General features: G+C 37.9%; 1 protein-coding gene across 1 annotated transcript in view; it reads right to left on the reverse strand.

Moving 5' to 3' along the window:
* The window catches only part of LOC128703813 (uncharacterized), a 74,118-nt gene that overhangs the window by 39,690 nt on the left and 10,438 nt on the right, over positions 1–23,990 (reverse strand). Inside the window, exons 4-6 of the mRNA XM_070087042.1 lie at positions 21,392–21,593; positions 13,500–13,621; positions 7,357–7,542 (exon numbers count right to left, since the gene is read on the reverse strand). Of these exons, the coding sequence (XP_069943143.1) occupies positions 7,357–7,542; positions 13,500–13,621; positions 21,392–21,593 (510 nt within the window). The remainder of the gene's footprint in view (positions 1–7,356; positions 7,543–13,499; positions 13,622–21,391; positions 21,594–23,990) is intronic.

Below are 23,990 nucleotides of genomic sequence, written 5' to 3' on the forward strand. Positions count from 1 at the left end.
AGGGACTGAAGAAAGGAACACTCCACGGGAAGAAACTAAAACACATCAGAGGATGCAAAGGGAGTCACAGTGGGAGGTGGAAAGGGAGAGATCCATGTTTGTCTATGGGCTAGACGAAGCTAAAGGGGAAACTTACGATGAAAGAAAGCAGGAGGAGAGAAAAGCGATTGAAGATATCATGAAGGTGATAGGCAAGGGGGACATGACCCAGGTGGCAAATTTTCGGAGAATTGGGTGGTTCACAAAGAAAAGGAATCGGCCTCTCAAAGTAATTTTCAAGGCAGAATCAACCCGAACCATGATCCTGCAGGAGAAAGCACGGCTGAGAGGCAAGCAGGACTTCCGGAGTGTGTACCTCGATCGAGACAGAACACAGGACGAAAGGAAGACGATGAAAGAGAGAGTTCAAAAACGAAAGGAGAAATGGGAGGAAATGAAAAAGGAGAGCAGAATAACCCAAGATCAAATGGAAGGACAAGCACACCCCCAGAAACCCCTGCAGGACTCCAGCCACGACACCCCAAGGCAACTGAACAATCCAAACCAACCATCACACATCGATCCCTCTGTTTCCATCCCCCGCACCACAGTTACAGTATTAGAACAGAAGTTGAAGGTTTGGTACACAAATGCAGATGGATTAACGAATAAACATGAGGAATGGCAAGAAAGAATCAATGAGAAGTCCCCAGACATCATAGCAGTTACAGAAACAAAACTCACGGAGACAATAACAGATGCAATCTTCCCACCAGGATACCAGATCATGAGGAAAGATAGAAGGGGGAGGGGGGGAGGTAGGATTGCTCTGCTCGTAAAAAACAGATGGAAATTCGAGAAAATGGAAGGCATAGATGAGACGGGAGAAAGAGACTACATAGCAGGTACACTTCAGTCTGGGGAACACAAAGTGGTCATTGCAGTGATGTATAATCCACCACAGAACTGCAGGAGGCCAAGAGAGGAATATGAAGAGAGCAACAGAGCAATGGTGGACACACTTGCTGAGGTGGCAAGAAGAGCTCATTCCAACAGAGCAAAGTTGCTGGTTATGGGGGATTTCAACCACAGGGAGATCGACTGGGAAAACCTGGAGCCACATGGGGGTCCCAAAACATGGAGAGCCAGGATGTTGGATGTGGTGCTGGAAAACCTCATGCACCAACATGTTAAGGACACTACCAGAGTGAGAGGGGAGGATGAACCAGCAAGATTGGACCTTGTGTTCACCCTGGGCAGCGCAGACATTGAGGACATCAAGTATGAGAGTCCCCTAGGAGCTAGCGACCACGTGGTTATGTGCTTTGAATACATAGTAGAGCTGCAAGTGAAGAGAAAAAACAGGAGTTGAATAGGAAAAACCTGACTATAAAAGAGGGGACTACATAGGGTTGAAGAACTTCCTGCGGGAGGTCCAGTGGGAGAGAGAACTGGCAGGAAAGCCAGTAAATGAAATGATGGAATATGTAACAACAAAATGCAAGGAGGCAGTGGAAAAGTTTATTCCCAAGGGCAACAGTAACAACGGGAAGACCAGAACAAGCCCCTGGTTTACCCGACGGTGTAAGGAGGCAAAAACAAAGTGCAATAGAGAATGGAAAAAGTACAGAAGGCAGAGAACACACGAAAATAGGGAGATCAGTCGCAGAGCCAGGAATGAGTATGCACAGGTAAGGAGGGAGGCCCAGCGACAGTATGAAAATAACATAGCATCAAGAATCAAGACTGACCCGAAACTGTTGTATAGCCACATCAGAAGGAAGACAACAGTCAAAGACCAGGTGATCAGATTAAGGACAGAAGGTGGAGAACTCACAAGAAATGATCAGGAGGTATGTGAGGAGCTGAACAGGAGATTTAAGGAAGTTTTTACAGTAGAGACAGGAAGGGCTGTGGGAAGACAGCACAGAAGGGAACATCAAGAGGGAATATACCAACAAGTGTTGGATGACATACGAACAACTGAGGAGGAGGTGAAGAAGCTCTTAAGTGACCTTGACACCTCAAAGGTGATGGGACCAGACAACATCTCCCCATGGGTCCTTAGAGAAGGAGCAGAGATGCTGTGCGTGCCTCTAACCACAATCTTCAACACATCCCTTGAAACTGGGCAACTACCTGAGAAATGGAAGACAGCTAATGTAGTCCCCATATTTAAGAAAGGAAACAGAAACGAGGCACTAAACTACAGACCTGTGTCTCTGACATGTATTGTGTGCAAAGTCATGGAGAAGATTATCAGGAGGAGAGTGGTCGAACACCTGGAAAGGAACAAGATTATAAATGAAAACCAGTATGGGTTCATGGAAGGCAAATCCTGTATCACAAACCTCCTGGAGTTTTATGACAAGGTAACAGAAGTAAGACACGAGAGAGAGGGGTGGGTAGATTGCGTTTTCCTAGACTGCAGGAAGGCCTTTGACACAGTTCCCCACAAGAGATTAGTGCAGAAGCTGGAGGATCAGGTGCATGTAAAAGGGAGGGCACTGCAATGGATAAGGGAATACCTGACAGGGAGGCAGCAACGAGTCATGGTACGTGAAGAGGTATCACAGAGGGCGCCTGTTACGAGCGGGGTCCCACAGGGGTCAGTTCTAGGACCAGTGCTATTTTTGATATATGTGAACGACATGATGGAAGGAATAGTCTCTGAAGTGTCCCTGTTCGCAGATGATGTGAAGTTGATGAGAAGAATTAAATCGGACGAGGATGAGGCAGGACTGCAAAGAGACCTGGACAGACTGGACATGTGGTCCAGTAACTGGCTTCTCGAATTCAATCCAGCCAAATGCAAAGTCATGAAGATTGGGGAGGGGCAAAGAAGACCGCAGACAGAGTATAGGCTAGGTGGACAAAGACTACAGACCTCACTCAGGGAGAAAGACCTTGGGGTGACCATAACACTGAGCACATCACCAGAGGCACACATCAACCAAATAACTGCTGCAGCATACGGGCGCCTGGCAAACCTGAGAATAGCGTTCAGATACCTTAATAAGGAATCGTTCAAGACACTGTACACTGTGTATGTTAGGCCCATACTGGAGTATGCAGCACCAGTCTGGAACCCACACCTGGTCAAGCACGTCAAGAAGTTAGAGAAAGTACAAAGGTTTGCAACAAGGCTAGTCCCAGAGCTCAAGGGAATGTCGTACGAGGAAAGGTTAAGGGAAATCGGACTGACGACACTGAAGGACAGAAGGGTCAGGGGAGACATGATAACGACATACAAGATACTGCAGGGAATAGACAAGGTGGACAGAGATAGGATGTTCCAGAGAGGGGACACAGGGACAAGGGGTCACAACTGGAAGCTGAAGACTCAGACGAGTCACAGGGACGTTAGGAAGTACAGTGGACCCCCGGTTAACGAACTTTTTTCATTCCAGTAGTATGTTCAGGTGCCAGTACTGACCGAATTTTTTCCCATAAGGAATATTGTGAAGTAGATTAGTCCATTTCAGACCCCCAAACATACACGTACAAACGCACTTACATAAATACACTTACATAATTGGTCGCATTTGGAGGTGATCGTTAAGCGGGGGTCCACTGTATTTCTTCAGTCATAGAGTTGTCAGCAAGTGGAATAGCCTAGCAAGTGAAGTAGTGGAGGCAGGAACCATACATAGTTTTAAGAAGAGGTATGACAAAGCTCAGGAAGCAGAGAGAGAGAGAGGACCCAGTAGCGATTAGTGAAGAGGCGGGGCCAGGAGCTGAGTCTCGACCCCTGCAACCACAATTAGGTGAGTACAATTAGGTGAGTACACACACACACACACACACACACACACACACACACACACACACACACACACACACACACACACACACACACACACACACACTCACACTCACACTCACACTCACTCACGCTCATAGTAGGTACAGTTCAGTCAGGGGAACACAAGGTAGTCATTGCAGTGGTGTATAACCCACCACAGAACTGCAGGAGGCCAAGAGAGGAGTATGATGAGTGCAACAGAGCAATGGTGGACACTCTAGCTGAGGTGGCAAGAAGGGCTCACTCAAGTAGAGCGAAGTTACTGGTCATGGGCAACTTCAATCACAGGGAGATTGATTGGGAAAACCTGGAGCCACGTGGGGGTCCCGAAACATGGAAAACCAAGATGATGGATGTGGTGTTGGCAAATCTCATGCACCAACATGTTAGGGATAATACCAGAGAGAGAGAGAGGGGAGGATGAACCAGCAAGACTGGACCTCGTGTTCACCCTGAGTAGCTCAGACATTGAGCACATCACATATGAAAGGCCCCTTGGAGCTAGTGACCACGTAGTTATGAGCTTTGAATACATAGTGGAGCTATAAGTGGAGAAGGTAACAGGAGTAGAAAGGGAAAAGCTAAACTATAAAATGGGGAACTACACAGGAATGAGGATCTTCCTGCAGGAGGTTCAGTGGGAACAGGAGTTGGTAGGAAAATCAGTAAACGAAATGATGGACTTTGTAACAACAAAATGCAAGGAGGCAGAGGAAAGGGTTGTTCCCAAGGGTAACAGAAATAATGGTAAGGGCAGAACAAGCCCTTGGTTTACCCGAAGGTGCAGGGAAGCAAAAACTAAGTGCTCTAGAGAATGGAAAAAGTACAGAAGGCAAAGGACTCAGGAGAATAAAGCGATTAGTCGAAGAGCCAGAAACGAGTATGCACAGATAAGGAGGGAGGTGCAGCGGCAGTATGAAAATGACATAGCATCGAAAGTCAAGTCTGATCCGAAACTAATCTACAGCCACATCAGGAGGAAGACAACAGTCAGGGACCAGGTAATCAGGCTGAGGAAGGAAGGTGGGGAGCTCACAAGAAATGACCAGGAGGTATGTGAGGAGCTCAACATGAGATTTCAGGAAGTATTTACAGTGGAGGCTGAAGGGACACTGGGAAGACAAAACAGTGGGGTATAGCAACAAGGGATATACCAACAAGTGTTGGATGAATTACACACAACTGAGGATTAGGTGGAGAAGCTCCTAAGTGACCTTGATACCTCAAAGGCAGTGGGACTGGACATCTCTCCATGGGTCCTTAGAGAGGGAGCAGGGACACTACATGTGCCACTAACCAAAATCTTCAACACTTCCCTTGAAACTGGGCAACTACCTGAAGTATGGAAGAAGGCAAATGCAGTCCCCATCTTTAAGAAGGGAGACAGAAATGAAGCACTAAATTATAGACCAGTGTCACTGACATGTGTAGTACGCGAAGTCTTGGAAAAGATTATCAGGAGGAGAGTGTTAGAGCACCTGAAGCGGAACAAGATCATAAACGACAGCCAGCACGGATTCATGGAAGGCAAATCCTGTGTCACAAACCTAGTAGAGTTTTATGACAAGGTAACTCAAGTAAGAAATGAGAGGGAGGGGTGGGTTGATTGCATTTTCTTGGACTGCAAGAAGGCCTTCGACACAGTTCCTCACAAGAGATTAGTATAGAAGCTAGAGGAACAGGCACATATAACAGGAAGGGCACTGCAATGGATCAGAGAATACCTAACAGGGAGGCAACAGCGAGTCATGGTCCGTGATGAGGTATTACAGTGGGTGCCAGTGACGAGTGGGGTCCCACAGGGATCAGTCCGGGACCAGTGCTATTCTTGGTATATGTGAATGACATGACGGAAGGGACAGACTCAGAAGTGTCCCTGTTTGCAGATGATGTGAAGTTAATGAGGAGAATTAAATCAGATGCGGACCAGACAGGTCTACAAAAAGACCTGGACAGGCTGGATGTGTGGTCCTGAAACTGGCTCCTAGAATTTAACCCCACCAAATGCAAAGTCATGAAGATCGGAGGAGGGCAAAGAAGACTGCAGACAGAGTATAGGCTAGGAGGCCAAAGGCTGCAAACCTCGCTCAAGGAGAAAGACCTAGGAGTGAGTATAATACCGAGTACATTGCCAGAAGCACACATTAACCAGATAACTGCTGTGGCATATGGGCGCTTGGCAAACCTGAGAATAGCGTTCCGGTACCTCAGTAAGGAATCGTTCAAGACTTTATACACTGTACGTCAGGCCCATACTGGAGTACGCAGCACCAGTTTGGAACCCACGTCTGGTCAAACACGTCAAGAAATTAGAGAAAGTGCAAAGGTTTGCAACAAGGCTAGTTCCAGAACTAAGGGGAATGTCCTGTGAAGAAAGGTTAAGGGAAATCGGTCTGACAACACTGGAGGACAGGAGGGTCAGGGGAGACATGATAACGATATACAAAATACTGCGTGGAATAGACAAGGTGGACAGAGACTGGATGTTCCAGAGATGGGACACAGAAACAAGGGGTCACAATTGGAAGATGAAGACTCAGATGAGTCAAAGGGATGTTAAGAAGTATTTCTTCAGTCATAGAGTAGTTAGGAAGTGGAATAGTCTGGCAAGCGATGTAGTGGAGGCAGGAACTATACATAGTTTTAAGATGAGGTATGATAAAGCTCATGGAGCAGGGGGAGAGAGGACCTAGTAGTGGCTGGTGAAAAGGCGGGGACAGGAGCTGAGTCTCGACCCCTGCAACCACAATTAGGTGAGTACAATTAGGTGAGTACACACACACACACAACACACACACACACACACAACACACACACACACACACACACACACACACACACACACACACAAACACACAAAACACACACACAGCACACACACACACAACACACACAACACACACACAACACACACACAATACAACAAACACACAACACACACACACAATACAACACACACACAACACAACACACACACAACACACACACACAACACAACACACAACACACACACACAACACAACACACACACAACACACACACAACAAACACACAACACACACACAACACAACACACACACAACACAACACACACACAACACAACACACACACAACACAACACACAACACACACACACAACACAACACACACACAACACAACACACAACACACACACACAACACAACACACACACAACACACACACAATACAACACACACAACACACACACAATACAACACACACACAACACAACACACACACAACACAACACACACACAACACAACACACAACACACACACACAACACAACACACACACAACACAACACACAACACACACACACAACACACACACAACACAACACACACACAACAAACACACAACACAACACACACACAACACAACACACAACACACACACAACACAACACACACACAACACAACACAACACACACACACACATAACACAACACACACACAACACACACATAACACACACAACACAAACACAAGAACACATGCACGCACATACTCATGCATGCGCACATACACACACACAGTGTATAATTACCTGAAGAACTGTCATCAGACTTTCAATATCACCTGGATCTTTGTTTATAAAAAAGTAATATGACAACCGCAGAGCAGGTAACTGACCACTATTCTTTAACAAGTGGCCTTTGAGTGTTTTAAGTGCTCTTTCAATACCATAGAGATCATATTCCAGATCCAGGAAGCTTTCCATCAGCCATTCACACTGAAAATTAAAAAAAATTATGTAAGATCAAATCACATGGGAAATTTATTTATTTATATTATTATAACATGTGAGTAAGAACTACATTATTATAACATGTGAGTAAGAACTACATTATTATAACAAGTGAGTAAGAACATTATTATAACATGTGAGTAAGAACTACATTATTATAACATGTGAGTAAGAACTACATTATTATAACATGTGAGTAAGAACTACATTATTATAACATGTGAGTAAGAACTACATTATTATAACATGTGAGCAAGAACTACATTATTATAACATGTGAGTAAGAACTACATTATTATAACATGCGAGTAAGAACTACATTATTATAACATGTGAGCAAGAACTACATTATTATAACATGTGAGTGAGAACTACATTATTATAACATGTGAGTAAGAACTACATTATTATAACATGTGAGCAAGAACTACATTATTATAACATGTGAGTGAGAACTACATTATTATAACATGTGAGTAAGAACTACATTATTATAACATGTGAGCAAGAACTACATTATTATAACATGTGAGTGAGAGCTACATTATTATAACATGTGAGTAAGAACTACATTATTATAACATGTGAGTGAGAACTACATTATTATAACATGTGAATGAGAACTACATTATAACAAGTGAGTAAGAACATTATTATAACATGTGAGTAAGAACTACATTATAACAAGTGAGTAAGAACATTATTATAACATGTGAGTAAGAACTACATTATTATAACAAGTGAGTAAGAACTACATTATTATAACATGTGAGTAAGAACTACATTATTATAACAAGTGAGTAAGAACTACATTATAACAAGTGAGTAAGAACTACATTATTATAACATGTGAGTAAGAACTACATTATTATAACATGTAAGAACTACATTATTATAACAAGTGAGTAAGAACTTCTTCTTCTTTCAACGTACCAGCCGTATCCCACCGAGGTGGGGTGGCCCAAAAGAAAAAACTGAAGTTTCTCCTTTTAAATTTAGTAATATATACAGGAGAAGGGGTTACTAGCCCCTTGCTCCCGGCATTTTAGTCGCCTCTTACGACACGCATGGCTTACAGAGGAAGAATTCTGTTCCACTTCCCCATGGAGATAAGAGGAAATAAACAAGAACAAGAATTAGAAAGAAAATAGAAGAAAACCCAGAGGGGTGTGTATATATATGCTTGTACATGTATGTGTAGTGTGACCTAAGTGTAAGTAGAAGTAGCAAGACTTACCTGTAATCTTGCATATTTATGAGACAGACAAAAGACACCAGCAATCCTACCATCATGTAAAACAATTACAGGCTTTCGTTTTACACTCACTTGGCAGGACGGTAGTACCTCCCTGGGCGGTTGCTGTCTACCAACCTACTACCTACAGTGAGTAAGAACTACATTATTATAACAAGTGAGTAAGAACTACATTATAACATGTGAGTAAGAACTACATTATTATAACAAGTGAGTAAGAACTACATTATTATAACATGTGAGTAAGAACTACATTATTATAACATGTGAGTAAGAACTACATTATTATAACAAGTGAGTAAGAATTACATTATTATAACAAGTGAGTAAGAACTACATTATTATAACAAGTGAGTAAGAACTACATTATAACAAGTGAGTAAGAACTACATTATTATAACAAGTGAGTAAGAACTACATTATTATAACATGTGAGTAAGAACTACATTATTATAACAAGTGAGTAAGAACTACATTATTATAACAAGTGAGTCAGAACTACATTATTATAACATGTAAGAACTACATTATTATAACAAGTGAGTAAGAACTACATTATTATAACAAGTGAGTCAGAACTACATAATTATAACAAGTGAGTAAGAACTACATTATTATAACATGTGAGTAAGAACTACATTATTATAACAAGTGAGTAAGAACTACATTATTATAACATGTGAGTAAGAACTACATTATTATAACATGTGAGTAAGAACTACATTATTATAACATGTGAGTAAGAACATTATTATAACATGTGAGTAAGAACTACATTATTATAACAAGTGAGTAAGAACTACATTATTATAACATGTGAGTAAGAACTACATTATTATAACAAGTAAGAACTGCATTATTATAACATGTGAGTAAGAACTACATTATTATAACATGTAAGAACTGCATTATTATAACATGTGAGTAAGAACTACATTATTATAACAAGTGAGTAAGAACTACATTATTATAACATGTGAGTAAGAACTACATTATTATAACATGTGAGTAAGAACTACATTATTATAACATGTGAGTAAGAACTACATTATTATAACAAGTAAGAACTGCATTATTATAACATGTGAGTAAGAACTACATTATTATAACAAGTGAGTAAGAACTACATTATTATAACAAATGAGTAAGAACTACATTATTATAACATGTAAGAACTGCATTATTATAACATGTGAGTAAGAACTACATTATTATAACAAGTGAGTAAGAACTACATTATTATAACATGTGAGTAAGAACTACATTATTATAACATGTGAGTAAGAACTACATTATTATAACATGTGAGTAAGAACTACATTATTATAACAAGTAAGAACTGCATTATTATAACATGTGAGTAAGAACTACATTATTATAACAAGTGAGTAAGAACTACATTATTATAACATGTGAGTAAGAACTACATTATTATAACATGTGAGTAAGAACTACATTATTATAACAAGTGAGTAAGAACTACATTATTATAACAAATGAGTAAGAACTACATTATTATAACATGTAAGAACTACATTATTATAACATGTGAGTAAGAACTACATTATTATAACATGTGAGTAAGAACTACATTATTATAACATGTGAGTAAGAACTACATTATTATAACAAGTGAGTAAGAACTACATTATTATAACATGTGAGTAAGAACTACATTATTATAACATGTGAGTAAGAACTACATTATTATAACAAGTGAGTAAGAACTACATTATTATAACATGTGAGTAAGAACTACATTATTATAACATGTGAGTAAGAACTACATTATTATAACAAGCGAGTCAGAACTACATTATTATAACATGTAAGAACTACATTATTATAACATGTGAGTAAGAACTACATTATTATAACATGTGAGTAAGAACTACATTATTATAACATGTGAGTAAGAACTACATTATTATAACATGTGAGTACGAACTACATTATTATAACATGTGAGTAAGAACTACATTATTATAACATGTGAGTAAGAACTACATTATTATAACAAGTGAGTAAGAACTACATTATTATAACATGTGAGTAAGAACTACATTATTATAACATGTGAGTAAGAACTACATTATTATAACAAGTGAGTAAGAACTACATTATTATAACATGTGAGTAAGAACTACATTATTATAACAAATGAGTAAGAACTACATTATTATAACAAGTAAGAACTGCATTATTATAACATGTAAGAACTACATTATTATAACAAGTGAGTAAGAACTACATTATTATAACATGTGAGTAAGAACTACATTATTATAACATGTGAGTAAGAACTACATTATTATAACAAGTGAGTAAGAACTACATTATTATAACATGTGAGTAAGAACTACATTATTATAACAAATGAGTAAGAACTACATTATTATAACATGTGAGTAAGAACTACATTATAACATGTGAGTAAGAACTACATTATTATAACATGTGAGTAAGAACTACATTATAACATGTGAGTAAGAACTACATTATTATAACATGTGAGTAAGAACTACATTATTATAACAAGTGAGTAAGAACTACATTATTATAACATGTGAGTAAGAACTACATTATTATAACAAATGAGTTAGAACTACATTATTATAACAAGTAAGAACTGCATTATTATAACATGTGAGTAAGAACTACATTATTATAACATGTAAGAACTACATTATTATAACAAGTGAGTAAGAACTACATTATTATAACATGTGAGTAAGAACTACATTATAACATGTGAGTAAGAACTACATTATTATAACATGTGAGTAAGAACTACATTATTATAACAAGTGAGTAAGAACTACATTATTATAACATGTGAGCAAGAACTACATTATAACATGTGAGTAAGAACTACATTATAACATGTGAGTAAGAACTACATTATAACATGTGAGTAAGAACTACATTATTATAACAAGTGAGTAAGAACTACATTATTATAACATGTGAGCAAGAACTACATTATTATAACATGTGAGTAAGAACTACATTATTATAACATGTGAGTAAGAACTACATTATTATAACAAGTGAGTAAGAACTACATTATTATAACATGTGAGCAAGAACTACATTATTATAACAAGTGAGTAAGAACTACATTATTATAACATGTGAGTAAGAACTACATTATTATAACAAGTGAGTAAGAACTACATTATTATAACATGTGAGCAAGAACTACATTATTATAACATGTGAGTAAGAACTACATTATAACATGTGAGTAAGAACTACATTATTATAACATGTGAGTAAGAACTACATTATTATAACATGTGAGTGAGAGCTACATTATAACATGTGAGTAAGAACTACATTATTATAACATGTGAGTAAGAACTACATTATTATAACATGTGAGTGAGAGCTACATTATAACATGTGAGCAAGAACTACATTATTATAACATGTGAGTAAGAACTACATTATTATAACATGTGAGTAAGAACTACATTATTATAACATGTGAGTAAGAACTACATTATTATAACATGTGAGTGAGAGCTACATTATTATAACATGTGAGTAAGAACTACATTATTATAACATGTGAGTAAGAACTACATTATTATAACATGTTAGTGAGAGCTACATTATTATAACATGTGAGTAAGAACTACATTATTATAACAAGTGAGTAAGAACTACATTATTATAACAAGTGAGTAAGAACTACATTATTATAACATGTGAGTAAGAACTACATTATTATAACATGTGAGTAAGAACTACATTATTATAACATGTGAGTAAGAACTACATTATAACATGTGAGTGAGAACTACATTATTATAACATGTGAGTAAGAACTACATTATTATAACATGTGAGTAAGAACTACATTATTATAACATGTGAGTAAGAACTACATTATTATAACATGTGAGTAAGAACTACATTATTATAACATGTGAGTAAGAACTACATTATTATAACATGTGAGTAAGAACTACATTATTATAACATGTGAGTAAGAACTACATTATTATAACATGTGAGTGAGAACTACATTATTATAACATGCGAGTGAGAGCTACATTATTATAACAAGTGAGTGAGAACTGCATCATTATGTGTGTGCATCTGTGGGCACAAGCATGTGCACACACACACACATGTACACACAAATATTAATTTTAGACTAGAGCTGTTGTCTGCAATGCAAAAAGAAAAACATATTAATACTGTAATATTAAAAGAAAGAACTGAACCCAGCTATAGCTCTCTCTCTGTTGGAGTGTGAGCAGGGTAATATTTAGTTAAGGGATTCAGGGAAACCAGTTATTTTTCTATAGCCGGACTTGAGTACTGGAACTGGGAAGTACAATGCCTGCACTTTAAAGGAGGGGTTTGGGATATTGGCAGTTTGGAGGGATATGTTGTGTACCTTTATACATATATACTTCTAAACTGTTGTATTCTGAGCACCTCTGCAAAAACAGTGATTATGTGTGAGTGAGGTGAAAGTGTTGGATGATGATGAAAGTATTTTCTTTTTTGGGATTTTCTTTCTTTTTGGGTCACCCTGCCTCGATGGGAGACGGCTGACTTGTTAAAAAAAAAAAAAAAATACAAGAACATAAAGAAAATTATACAGTAGCACTATGTGTATTTATTAATAACTGGCAAACACAATTCATCTTAGAAAAATTTGAAAACTTACAGGTTCTTTAAGATTTACAAGAGCATTTCTCATTTTAGTATACGATTGTTTAGCGAGAATGTGACTTGCGTTTCCTGCAGATGACGTCTCGTTTCCAAAGTTTCCATGCGTAATCTGTCCATCTGTTAAATAAATAAAAATGTCTAACATCAGCTTATCATTTCTGGTAATGGAAACAAATACATGTACCTCAAATTAAAACAAAGCTTCATTAGTACAGTGGACCCCTGCTTAACGATCACCTCCCAATGCGACCAATTATGTAAGTGTATTTATGTAAGTGTGTTTGTACGTGTATGTTTGGGGGTCTGAAATGGACTAATCTACTTCACAATATTCCTTATGGGAAGAACTTCGGTCAGTACTGGCACCTGAACATACTTCTGGAATGAAAAAATATCGTTAGCCGGGGGTCCACTGTATTCAGAATTATTAAAAAACTAGGTACACATTAAATCTATGATAAAATACAAACTAAAATAAAAGTGTAAAAAATTAAGATTACATAAAAAATATTTATTTAAAGAACAGAAAATATAACAAATCTTTTAAAAATATACGAATTAAAATATGAACTGCAAGGATCATTTGTGCAAGCATGGGTGTACACACTCAGGAGGAAAACAGCAGCAAAAATAAGACGAAACTGATATTCATGAGGGAAAGAGAAGCAGTATAAAAATGTGGGAATCAGTGGTGATGCAGCAGACTAACGGCAGCTGAAAAACCCAAAATATCACTGGTACTGCATGTGTAAGAAGCATAGTTATTATTGCTTTAATCCTTTCAGTGTAGTGACCCCTGCTTGCAAACATGCTCCCAGGGGCGATATGAAATGACAGAGAATCTTTTTCTGAAGGTAATGAAACCAAAAAGTATGAAATTTGATAGAAAAATTATGAAATTATGCTCTTGCAAAGTTAAAAGTCTCGGCGATATTTATACAATGGCAATTTCACCTACTTTATGCTTTATTTTTAGCCAATTCCACTATTCCAGTCAACCAAATTCATAGGTATTTCACTAGTATTCTTTCTATACTATCAAATGAGTACAAAAACCACCCATTTACCTATTTCGACTATCCAATACAGTGATCGGACAAAGAACTTGTCCGTGGAAGCAAAAAGGGAAATGTATGAGAGTTTAGTTGTACCAACACTTTTGTATGGGTGTGAAGCATGGGTGATGAGTATTGCAGTGAGGAGAAGGCTGGAGGCAGTGGAGATGTCATGTATGAGGGCAATGTGTGGTGTGAATATAATGCAGAGAATTCGTAGTTTGGAAATTAGGAGGTGTGGGATTACCAAAACTATTATCCAGAGGGCTGAGGAGGGGTTGACGAGGTGGTTTGGACATGTAGAGAGAATGGAACAAAACAGAAATACTTCGAGAGTGTATAAATCTGTAGTTGAGGGAAGGCGGGGTAGGGGTCGGCCTAGGAAGGGTTGGAGGGAGGGAATAAAGGAGGTTTTGCGCGCGAGGGGCTTGGACTTCCAGCAAGCGTGCATGAGCACATTTGATAGGAGTGAATGGAGACAAATGGTTTTTAATACGTGACGTGCTGTTGGAGTGTGAGCAAAGTAACATTTATGAAGGGGTTCAGGGAAACCGGCAGGCCGAACTTGAGTCCTGGAGATGGGAAGTACAGTGTCTACACTCTGAAGGAGGGGTGTTAATGTTGCAGTTTTATAACTGTAGTGTAAAGCACCCTCTGGCAAGACAGTGATGGAGTGAATGATGATGAAAGTTTTTCTTTTTTGGGCCACCCTGCCTTGGTGAGAATCGGCCGATGTGTTAATAAAAAAAAATAATAAATCAGTAATTTGGCCAATTTCATAGAAAATTCAACAATTGCCAATTTGAAAACAGGGTCTAAAATAAACAATGTAGACATTCATGGCACTAAATAAACATTTCCTCTGTTCCTCTGTCACGTCTCCAAGCCCCTCTTATATTACGCTTGCTTTTCATTTTGAATTTTTATTCACACAATAAAATTGAAAATATACTTTTATGCACACTACTGCATTACTGTATTAATTTTGTAAATAATGCCAGTGCATTCCTCAATGTGTATTAGACTGGCCAGTATACTTTGAGCTCAATTTCAAGCTACTGAAACTAATCAAAATCATCTCTATTTCTGTAATAAATCTTCCATTCTATCAAATGAGACCAAGAAACCAAGAATACAACCACAAAAGCCATATGAAAACACACCACAAATTCGCTGTTTTAAATAAAAAACATGGCTGCATTTTTTCTCATTAAGCACTGCATGCTGCAGTATTTTTTTTATATGATGCACACTTACCGCATATACCCATTCTCTCATATCTAGACCCAAATTTACCGCTCGCAACTTATCTGAGAGAACTGAGCTTGTGGTGTCATACTATGGGACTGACACTGGCTTCAAAGCCATGATACAATTGGACTGACACTGAAAGGGTTAACAGAGACTTGGTTCAACCTGAAAGATGGAGAAATGCCTTTTGAATGCTACATACAAGGCTATAAATCATTCCACATCGACAGGGTGTGGCGATGCATGTCAGAGATGGTTCAAATTGTTGCATTAGACAAGATATATAAGTGAGAGCGATGGACACTGAACCGTTTGTCTTTAGTTTTTTGAGAGACATGAAAAACTAATTTTGGGTGTGATTTACAGGCCCCCAAACCTTGGTAGGGAGCACAGTAAAGTTCTACTGGATGAAATTACAAGGTATCTAGATATGAAAATGTTTGACAGGAAATCCTGAGTCTAGTGACTCAAGATTTTCTGAACCATTTATTTACATTTTGTCTACAATAAAATTATGTCAGGGGTTAACTTATTCATGGCTACGACTTTTGAAAGGATGAAATTCTGACACAGTGAGGGCCTACCACACACTAGATTTCTATTCCTTTGGTGCAGCATCAATGTATATACCACGCTTAGTAACCATATTCTACCTTAAATATACAAATAAATATGATAATATCCAGAAGGCCATGCTAACCTCTTGCCTCACTTTGTCACAACACAGAATAGAAAAGCACTGCAGTATGCCTACTAACCCATACTAAGCAAGCCTTGAATATGAAAATGTCATACAATACCAACATGTTGATAAGTAAGAAACATGTGCAACAGTTAGGTATCTTTACTGTGAAACGTTTTGCCTACACAGCAGGCTTCTTCAGTTGAGTCCAGCATTTTTCTTCTTTAATTACCTAAGATTTTAGTTTCAATGATCAAGGGAGGAAGGGAGGGAGGGAGAGGAGAGGAGTCAGAGAGGCAGGGAGAGAAGGAGGCAGAGAGGGAGATAGAGAGGAAGGGAGGCAGGGAAAAAGGGAGAGAGGGAGGAAGGCAAAAATGGAAGCAAGCCTTGTCTCGCCTTATCCTGCTTGTTCTGCCTGCTTTTCTCTGCTTTTTTTTCACTGAACATGAAACTTTGGGTAGCTTTAAAAATAGGTTCGACAAGTAAAAGATAAAGGTTGGATTTGAGTAAAACTTGCCTAGCATAGGTCAGTAGGCCTACTGCAGTACTCATTTATTTTTTTTTTTTCAACAAGTCGGCCGTCTCCCACCGAGGCAGGGTGACCCAAAAAAGAAAGAAAATCCCCAAAAAGAAAATGCTTTCATCATCATTCAACACCTTCACCACACTCACACATAATCACTGTTTTTGCAGAGGTGCTCAGAGTACAACAGTTTAGAAGCATATACGTATAAAGATACACAACATATCCCTCCAAACTGCCAATATCCCAAACTCCTCCTTTAAAGTGCAGGCATTGTACTTCCCATTTCCAGGACTCAAGTCCGACTATATGAAAATAACCGGTTTCCCTGAATCCCTTCACTAAATATTACCCTGCTCACACTCCAACAGATCGTCAGGTCCCAAGTATCATTCGTCTCCATTCACTCCTATCTAACACGCTCATGCACGCTTGCTGGAAGTCCAAGCCCCTCGCCCACAAAACCTCCTTTACCCCCTCTTTCCAACCCTTTCGAGGACGACCCCTACCCCTCTTTCCTTCCCCTATAGATTTATATGCTTTCCATGTCATTCTACTTTGATCCATTCTCTCTAAATGACCAAACCACCTCATCAACCCCTCTTCTGCCCTCTGACTAATACTTTTATTAACTCCACACCTTTTCCTAATTTCCACACTCCGAATTTTCTGCATAATATTTACACCACACATTGCCCTTAGACAGGACATCTCCACTGCCTCCAACTGTCTCCTCGCTGCTGCATTTACCACCCAAGCTTCACACCCATATAAGAGTGTTGGTACTACTATACTTTCATACATTCCCTTCTTTGCCTCCATAGATAACATTTTTTGACTCCACATATACCTCAATGCACCACTCACCTTTTTTCCCTCACCAATTCTATGATTAACCTCATCCTTCATAAATTCATCCGCCGACACGTCAACTCCCAAGTATCTGAAAACATTCACTTCTTCCATACTCCTCCTCCCCAATTTGATATCCAATTTTTCTTTATCTAAATCATTTGATACCCTCATCACCTTACTCTTTTCTATGTTCACTTTCAACTTTCTACCTTTACACACATTCTCAAACTCATCCACTAACCTTTGCAATTTTTCTTTAGAATCTCCCATAAGCACAGTATCATCAGCAAAAAGTAACTGTGTTAATTCCCATTTTGAATTTGATTCCCCATAATTTAATCCCACCCCTCTCCTGAACACCCTAGCATTTACTTCTTTTACAACCCCATCTATAAATATATTAAACAACCATGGTGACATTACACATCCCTGTCTAAGACCTACTTTTACCGGGAAGTAGTATCCCTCTCTTCTACACACCCTAACCTGAGCCTCACTATCCTCATAAAAACTCTTTACAGCATTTAGTAACTTACCACCTATTCCATATACAGGAAGGCCCCACTTATACGGCTGGTTAGGTTCCAGGCTACCGCCGTAAAGCGGAAACCGCCGTAAAGTGGAACACCCTTTTTTTCCACTTACAAATGCATACAAACACTAGATAACAAGTTTACACTAACATATATTAAGTTAGCAATAGAACCAGGCATCAAAAAACAATAAAAAGTACAATACACACATATTGCACTCATTACTTACCTTAAAATATTTATAGTCTTAATCTAGGGTGACACAAGTAGTATTTATTGTAAGAAATCAAGTGTGGTATGTATGGTAGTCAGCCAGGCTACCATACCAGGCCACCCCACCCACACATACAATTCTATGATATTTAAGCATCCCAGAGCGATAAAATGTATATACAGTTCACTCATTACTTACCTTAAAATATAGGGTGAGATGAGTAGTATTTATTGTAAAAAATCAAGTGTGGTATGTATGGTAGTCAGCCGGGCTACCATACCTGGCCAACCCACCCACACATATATTCTATGATATTTAAGCATCCCAGAGTGATAAAATGTATATACAGTTCACTCATAGTCTTAATGTAGGGTCAGGAGTAAGTAAATGAGATAAAACAAATAAATGAGAGAGTGAAAGAATGAGTACATGAGAGAGGACAGGCGCAGAGTTATGTAAACAAACCAGGCGAACATAAGTTTTGTAAACAAACGAAGTGTACACGTCTGGTTTGTGTACAAGTTACATTGTGTACAGGTTGTCTCTACATTGATACGGTAGAATAAATAAAGAAGAACACTCCCATTCTCATGTAACATCATTTTAAGAAGAAATGAAGCTCTGAGTGAAGGCAATGGAAATAAGTCACACTGACTTTTTTGGGTTATCCTAGGTTCTCTACACATATGTTGTTATGTATGATAATCTATGTAACTGTATTTGTGTATACCTGAATAAACTTACTTACATACATACGAAAGGAATAATTTTCTACAGTTACCCCCAGTAACACATTTTCTCTTATGTTAGATTAGAGAAAATGTTATTCTTGGCATCACTTGTACAAGTTATCTGGCTACGACATCTCATATTTGTTTATTTATTCTATTGTAGGGTGTATTTATCATCTTTTTATGTTATGTATCGTGTTTATTATATAATTTTGAAAAAATATCATGGATGGATTAATGAAAATGTGTATATTAACGTAATATACGACATTTAAATGAGACGATGATTATTATTATCATTACTAATATGACGTCTGGAGACATAAGACACTCTTACTGATTTTAATGTGTACCTGCATGCCAGCACAGTATGTAAGTTTATTTAAGTACAGGTATACATAAGTATAATTATCAGAGTATATATAAAATATGAAATAACTTTTAAAAACATTTGAAATTTTGGAGTTTCCAGACAAAATGGAGAGACTTAGTGCTTACTGAGCTCACGAAGAATGTAAACAAACAAGGTGGGGTGCGGTGACCGTATTAGAAAGTCAGGTGGGGGGAGCCGTATAGCGAGTTTTGGTCATAATTTGAAATGACCGTATTAGCGGAACGCCGTAAAGTGAAACGCTGTAAAGCGGGGCCTTCCTGTACTTGCAACATCTGCCACATTGCTCCTCTATCCACTCTATCATATGCCTTTTCTAAATCCATAAATGCAATAAAAACTTCCCTACCTTTATCTAAATACTGTTCACATATATGCTTCAATGTAAACACTTGATCTACACATCCCCTACCCACTCTGAAACCTCCTTGCTCATCCGCAATCCTACATTCTGTCTTACCTCTAATTCTTTCAATTATAACCCTACCGTACACTTTTCCTGGTATACTCAATAAACTCATTTATATATTAGGTAAAAGGTCACCCTGCCTCGATGGGAGACGGCCGACTTGCTGAAAAAAAAAAAACAGGACACATGCAACTAATGTGAAATTATGTTGTGGAAATGTTTTGCTCTCCCAAAGCTTTGTCAAACCATTACAAACAATACCACCTAATAAGCCTGATGTCACTAGTAAACAAATTGTTAAGAGTGAACTATAGCCAATATAATACTAAGTCTCCTTAATGAGCATAATTTGATTAAGGAGTCTAAACATGGTTTCACTAGAGGGTGTTTCTGCCTGGCAAATTTGTTGACTAAGGATGTCGAGAAATGGTAACTTGTCATTGGAGTCTTCAAGCATAATCTGGATACCTCGTTCAATTGCGTTGAGCCTTCATTGAAGATTACACACACAAAAAAGTTTGTGAATGATTATGGGGGTGTCATCCACATAACGTAACCATGTGGCATTGGTGGAACTGATGGTGGCGAAAAGTTCAGCTTCTAAGTGTTCCATATACAAGTTAGCTACTATGGCCCTGAAGGGAAAGCCCATTCCTAGTCTGTTGTTGAAAGAAAAGCAGTTGAAGTTAATGCAGGGTTCAATCACATCAATGAAATCCTGGGAAGGTAGTGGAAGATTAAGGTCCTAGTTGACTTTACATTGGAGAAGGTCAGTGGCTTTGGTGGGTACCTTAGTGACGAGGAAATTGACATTCAAACAACTCAGTTTCTTCTTTCAGAGAGAGGTCTCTGAATGCTTCAGATGAATGCTCCTGGAGAGTGAAATATTGCCATGATAAAATGTCCCATTAGTTGAATATGTCCTTGTACCTGACATACTGTCAGTAATTCTACCAACATTATTACAACATCCTCTATATTTGTTCATCAATTGTCACATTTTTATCCCCTCCCCATCCCCAAGTTTTGGCTAGAATATAATTTGAACTAGAATCATTTGACACTTTTAAAGTCCATCAAACACTAGAGAAGACTTATTCACAAGACATATGAAAATTAAGCATTTTTTGGCAAAATATCAGGGCAGACCTATACATGGAGTCAGGTTATACTTAGGTATGTCTGGTAAATGGCTACTGTATGAAGATTTTACTATATTTCAACTAACGTTGGTTTTACAAACCTTTGTCAGATGTCTGTGAACTTGAAACCTCATTATCCTGTAATGTAACAACAGATGCTGCATCACTTCGGAACTGGCCATTCTTCCAACGATAATAGAGAACTTGGCCATAATAACCTTCTGAAAGCGCTTTCAGCCGTTTCTGGTCAGGATCATTTAAGGTTTTTGCCCAATTTTTCTGCCTACAATACTCCTCCAGCATCTGTGATAAATATTGAACTTAAAAATACAGTATACTTCAAAAAGCATGTATGTATTAAAGTTTACATGTGTGTATCAAAGTGAAAGCATTTATAGGCATGTATCAATATGAAAGTTTTTGTGTACAAATATTTATTAATCTTCTTATATTAATAATTCAAACAGGAGAAGGCATGGCTTACAGAAGAAGGATTCTTTTCTGCTTCCCCATGGAGATGAAAAGTAAATAAATAAGAACAAGAACTATTAAGAAAATAGAAGAAAACTCAGATGAGTGTGTATACATATACGTATGTGTACATGCCTGTGTAGTGTAGCCTAAGTGTAAATAGAAGTAGCAAGATATATCCATTATCTTGCATGTTTATGAGACAAAAAGAAAAAAACACCAGCAAACCTGTAACTGTGTAAAACAATTGCAGGTTTCCATTTCACACTCATCTGCCAGGATGGTAGTGCCTCCCTGGGTGGGTGCTGTCTACCAACCTTAAACAAATATATTTTATGTCACCAAGGTTGTTTAACACAATTATAGACGGGGTTGTTAAAAAAGTAAACGTTAGTGTTGAGGAAAGGTGTGGGAATTAAAAGATAAATAATTTGATACAATGTAGTTGTCAGTTACTTTTTGCTAATAACATTTTGCTTTTGTAAGATTCTGAAAGACTGAATATCAGATTGGAAGGAGGGAGTATGGGGAAAGTGAATATGTTCACATTTTTGGGAGTGAACTTGTCGGAGGATGGGTCTATGAAAGACAAGTTAACCCATAAAATTTATGAGGATAAAAAGGTGGGTGGTGCACTGAGGCCCCTGTGGAGACAAAGAACATTATCCATGGAGGTTAAAAGGGGAATGTATGAAAGTATAGATGTACAAACACTCTTATATAGGTGTGAAGTGAGGAGGAAGTTGGGGGCAATGGAGATGTCGTGTCTGATGGTAATGTGTAGTGTAAATGTAATAAAGTTGGTAGAATTACCGACAATATGTAAAGTAAAAGGACACAAGTGCAACTAATGTGACATTTTATTGTGGCAACGTTAAAGCTCCTGGAGAGCGAAACGTTGCCACAATAAAATGTCACATTAGTTGCACTTGTGTCCTTTTACTTTACATGTAGTGTAAATGTTATGTAGAGAATTCTTAGTTTAGAGATTAGGATGTGTGGAGTTACTAAAAGTATTATCAAGAGGGCTGAGGAGAGTGTATAAATCTGTACCGGAAGGAAGGCAGGGTAGGGGTCATCCTAGGAAAGGTTAGAGGAAAGGGAGTAAAGGATTTTTTTTTTTTGCAAGGGGCTAGACATCCAGTAGGTGTGTGTGAATATGTCAGATAGAAGTGAAGGCAAATGGTTTTTGGGATTTGCCAAGCTGTTGGATTGTGAGGAAGGTAACATTTTGTGAAGGGATTCTGAGAAACTGGTTATCCAGACTTGAGTCCTGGAGGTGAGAAATACAGTGGGCATTTTTCAACAATACATTGCCTGCACTCTGAAGGAGGAGTAGGGATATTTGCAGTGTGGAGGAAAATCTGAACTTTTGTACTGGTGCAACTCTGGCAAGGCAGTGTTAAAGTAAACGATGGTGAAAATATTTCATACTTTTCAGGTCACCCTGCCTCAGTGGGAGACAGATGGTGTGTTAAAAATATTTTTTATCAATATGAAGATATTTGTGGGCATGGATGTACCAATATGAATGTTTGCATGAGCACATGCACCAATGTAAAATGCATTTGTAGGCATGTATGTATTGCTCTGACAGTCTTTGTGTGAACATAAGAAAATACAATAATAAAAGAGAATAATGCAATAACTATTCCACCTGGAAATAAATAAAAAGAAATGCATAACATAAATGGCATAAATGAAACACCATTGGAGTGGCAAAAACAATATTTTGTTTTTATTGTGCAAAGCTCTTGCACAATAAAAACAATCTGTATCGTATAGATATTTTTGGGAAAGGTCAAACTACCTATACAAACTCTTATCTGACATAGTCACTCAGTGAGAAATACATGAAGCAGAAAAGTACTTCATTTACTTCTGATGTTGATGAAATGGGAGTATTTAGGGAAGTAATTTTGTGATGTGATATAAACTGCTTCTACAAGAGATTATTTGGCAACACAACCAAACCTCCATGGTCCCAACATCTCCAGTATTATGCACAGTAAGAGATTAGGATGAGATCTGAACAAGAGATTTCAATAAACTCAGTCTGTTTTCAATTTAGCCAATAATGAATAATGCTTCCAAGAAATAAGTCATTGTAAGATAAATTCTTCTAAGCAATGTAAGAGTCAACTAAACTACAATTAATGAATGTTACAAGCAATGTAAGAGTCAATTAAGCTGCAGTTGATGAGTATTTATAAATAATGTAAGAGACAA

Source organism: Cherax quadricarinatus, chromosome 20 (genome assembly GCF_038502225.1).
Source record: "Cherax quadricarinatus isolate ZL_2023a chromosome 20, ASM3850222v1, whole genome shotgun sequence".
Classification (NCBI taxonomy): domain Eukaryota; kingdom Metazoa; phylum Arthropoda; class Malacostraca; order Decapoda; family Parastacidae; genus Cherax; species Cherax quadricarinatus.